Source organism: Suricata suricatta, chromosome 11, assembly GCF_006229205.1.
Source record: "Suricata suricatta isolate VVHF042 chromosome 11, meerkat_22Aug2017_6uvM2_HiC, whole genome shotgun sequence".
Classification (NCBI taxonomy): Eukaryota; Metazoa; Chordata; class Mammalia; order Carnivora; family Herpestidae; genus Suricata; species Suricata suricatta.
This window is the reverse complement of record NC_043710.1, coordinates 2473369-2476074: the sequence shown is the minus strand read 5'-3', so window position 1 is coordinate 2476074 and position 2706 is coordinate 2473369. Positions and strand designations below refer to the sequence as shown.

General features: G+C 64.1%; 1 protein-coding gene across 1 annotated transcript in view; it reads right to left on the bottom strand.

Moving 5' to 3' along the window:
* The window catches only part of SHANK2 (SH3 and multiple ankyrin repeat domains 2), a 463461-nt gene that overhangs the window by 349971 nt on the left and 110784 nt on the right, over positions 1–2706 (bottom strand). The window contains exons 19-22 of the mRNA XM_029957270.1: positions 1779–1946; positions 1156–1207; positions 974–1050; positions 53–169 (exon numbers count right to left, since the gene is read on the bottom strand). Of these exons, the coding sequence (XP_029813130.1) occupies positions 53–169; positions 974–1050; positions 1156–1207; positions 1779–1946 (414 nt within the window). The remainder of the gene's footprint in view (positions 1–52; positions 170–973; positions 1051–1155; positions 1208–1778; positions 1947–2706) is intronic.

The window sequence follows — 2706 nt, the reverse complement described above, 5'->3', positions numbered from 1 at the left end:
CACGCGGCTGGGGGGCAGGGGACAGCGGCCCCGCCCGCACACGCCCACTGACCTGGTTGTAGAGGGCACAGACGTGCAGCGCCGTGTTCCCAGAGGCGTTCTGGGCCGCCATGTCCGCCCCGTAGAACAGCAGGTGCTCCAGGTGCTGCACGTGGCCGTACCTGCAGGCCTGAAACGAGAGTCCACACCGTGGGTCAGAGAACCGCCCGCCAATCTCCGAGTTCCCCAAAGCTGCGGGGCCTCTGACCGCAGTCCCCCTCCTGTTGTGGACCAGGGCCCCAAACACGTGGGCACCCACAGCACCCTGAGCCTGGGGGTGTGCGGGGCACAGACCCCTGTCGGGGAATCAGGGTTGGGGACTCCTGACAGCACCGAGGGCTGGGCTCCCGGGCCCCTGCACCGCGGGATGGTGAAGGGCAGCAATCCCCCTTTCATTGGGGCCTGGGGACTCAAAGCCCAGAGACCCCCTCTCCCCAGGCAGGTAGGCAAATAGCCAGAAGGGGTGCGTCCAGCCGCTGCTGTGTCCAGGGAAGGGAGCCCCGCTGCGGCTGTAACATGTAGCCCACCCCCCTGAGGGGCTTTCAGGAGGTAGGGTGGAGGGCGGGGGGCAGGCAGCCCCATGGGGAGATTCCCCCCCAGCCTTTCAAGGCAGTGACATGTGCTATTTATGGACCAGCAGAGCTCTGGGGTCAAACAGATCTGTGCCCAAGTCGTGGACCTTCCATTTTCCAGAACGTTCTCCCACAAGCCTATGTCATCACATAGATGGAAACTCCACTCCCGTAAGATAAGGGACCCAGGAGGGCCCGTGCGACGCCCGGTGCCAGGCTGGTGCCCACCTGCTGCGGCTCATGGGGAGCCGGGAGGCCCCGCGCCGCGACCCAGGCATCCGGCTCCAGCAGGGGGTTCCAGGCACACCACGTGGCGTCGGGGCAGGAAGGCAGATCCAACCGGCCCCCCACCCCAACAGCACCGCGGAAAGGCCAGCATGTGGCCGTCGATGGGCAGCATCGAAGGCACGAGAGCCACGGTCCCCGTGAGAGGGGGCAACTGACGGGAGACGGGACGGCCAGGAAGCGGGTCCTGACCACACTCGTCACCCCGAGGGGGGTCACTGAGGCGTGCGGCGGGAAGGACACGGGCGGCCAGCCTCACTGTCGCGCATCCTGGATAACTGGGCGGACTGGGGAGCTGCCCCGTGCACGGCCTGTGGGAGAGGGCGGCACCTCAGGAAAGATGCCAGAACTATTACTCGGAGGAGCTTAAACACAACACCCGAGAAACAGCCGTCACGGCGCCGTGCCTCCCGTGGCACGAGGTCACTAACTACGACGCAGGGAGTTACGTGGAGGTGTGTGTGACCCGCCGGCCCTCTCCTCCTGCATTTCTGGGGGGAGCAGCCACACTCTCAGAGGCTGGGGGCCTGCCCTGCCCCACCAGCCACGGGCACAGCCCAGGGGCCTGGACAACCGGCCCCAGCCTTGAGGGGTGACGCAGGGGTCCTGTGAGGAACCAGTCTGGACCAGTCAGAAGCTCCCTTTCTTCCAGGCCGGTGGAAAAACCGCAGAAGCCTAGAGCGGCTGGGGCCCCCCGTGAAGGAGAAGGGGCACGGGGGAGAGAAGGGAAGGGAGGGAGGACAGACGGAGACAGGACAGACGCACACACAGCAGGTGACAGAGCCTCCGGCTGCAGCGATGCCCGAACTTCCCAGGACACGAAGCCTGGGCAGAGCTTACGTTTCCCTTTAACCAGTTTGAGCGGAGATCTCTGTTCCTCACATCAAAGGGGCCCCGGCTCATCAGCTCCCCCTGCAGGATGGGAGCCGACACCCCTGTCGGCAGCCGGGACAGTGATCGGTGATCCTCCTCGACACAGGCGAGAAATACCAGCCGGTGAACGGGGGACGAGGACAGAACTTTCCGGAGCCTCGAAGACCCCCAAAAATTCTAATCACAGAAGGAAAGAGAGGAGGCAGGCGGACTCCCCCTGGTCAGGCGGTCAGAGCTAATGTCGCTGGCGAAGGGGAATGTCACCCTGTGCCCCCGACAGACGAATGCCAGGGATATGACGTCGTTCCCACGGTATTCCTGCCACAACACACGCCCGGACCTCTAAACCCGAGCTGACAGCCACAGGGGCCCCCGGACCCTCCAGATGGAAGGCGATCCATCAGGGTCCCAGACGGGAGCCTTCCGGTACAAGGGACGTGAGCGGGGACAAGACTCGACTGCGGTCCCCGAGCGAAGGCGTGCGGGGGGCTCTGTGGTACTCTTGCAGCCCTTCCGGCAGTCTGAAGCTACCATCGTCTTGGACGACTTAGAAAGAGAAACGGCCACTTGTTTCACACAGAGACCTTGACGCTCAGGAAAGTAAGAAACCTGTGCTCCCCCGTGAGAAGCCACGCTCACTGTCCCCCCTTTTTGTGTGTGTGAAAAGGGTGCTGTGGCCTCTGGCCTTCGAGGGACAGCTGAAAAGGGAGGCTAGAGGCCAGGGAGCCGACACCCGGGACAGAACAGCACCCCACGCACTCCGGTATCGTTTTTACAAATGCACGTGTGGGGGGCTCCACCCACTCCACATCGACTGCCTGCAAGACTGCTGGGTGGGCGTATCTGGGGACATGTCCCCAGGAGACGTGGGGCTCACCCCAGCCACGCCAGCACCCGCCCCATCACTGGCCAACCACGTAATTTGGAGTTAATTAGG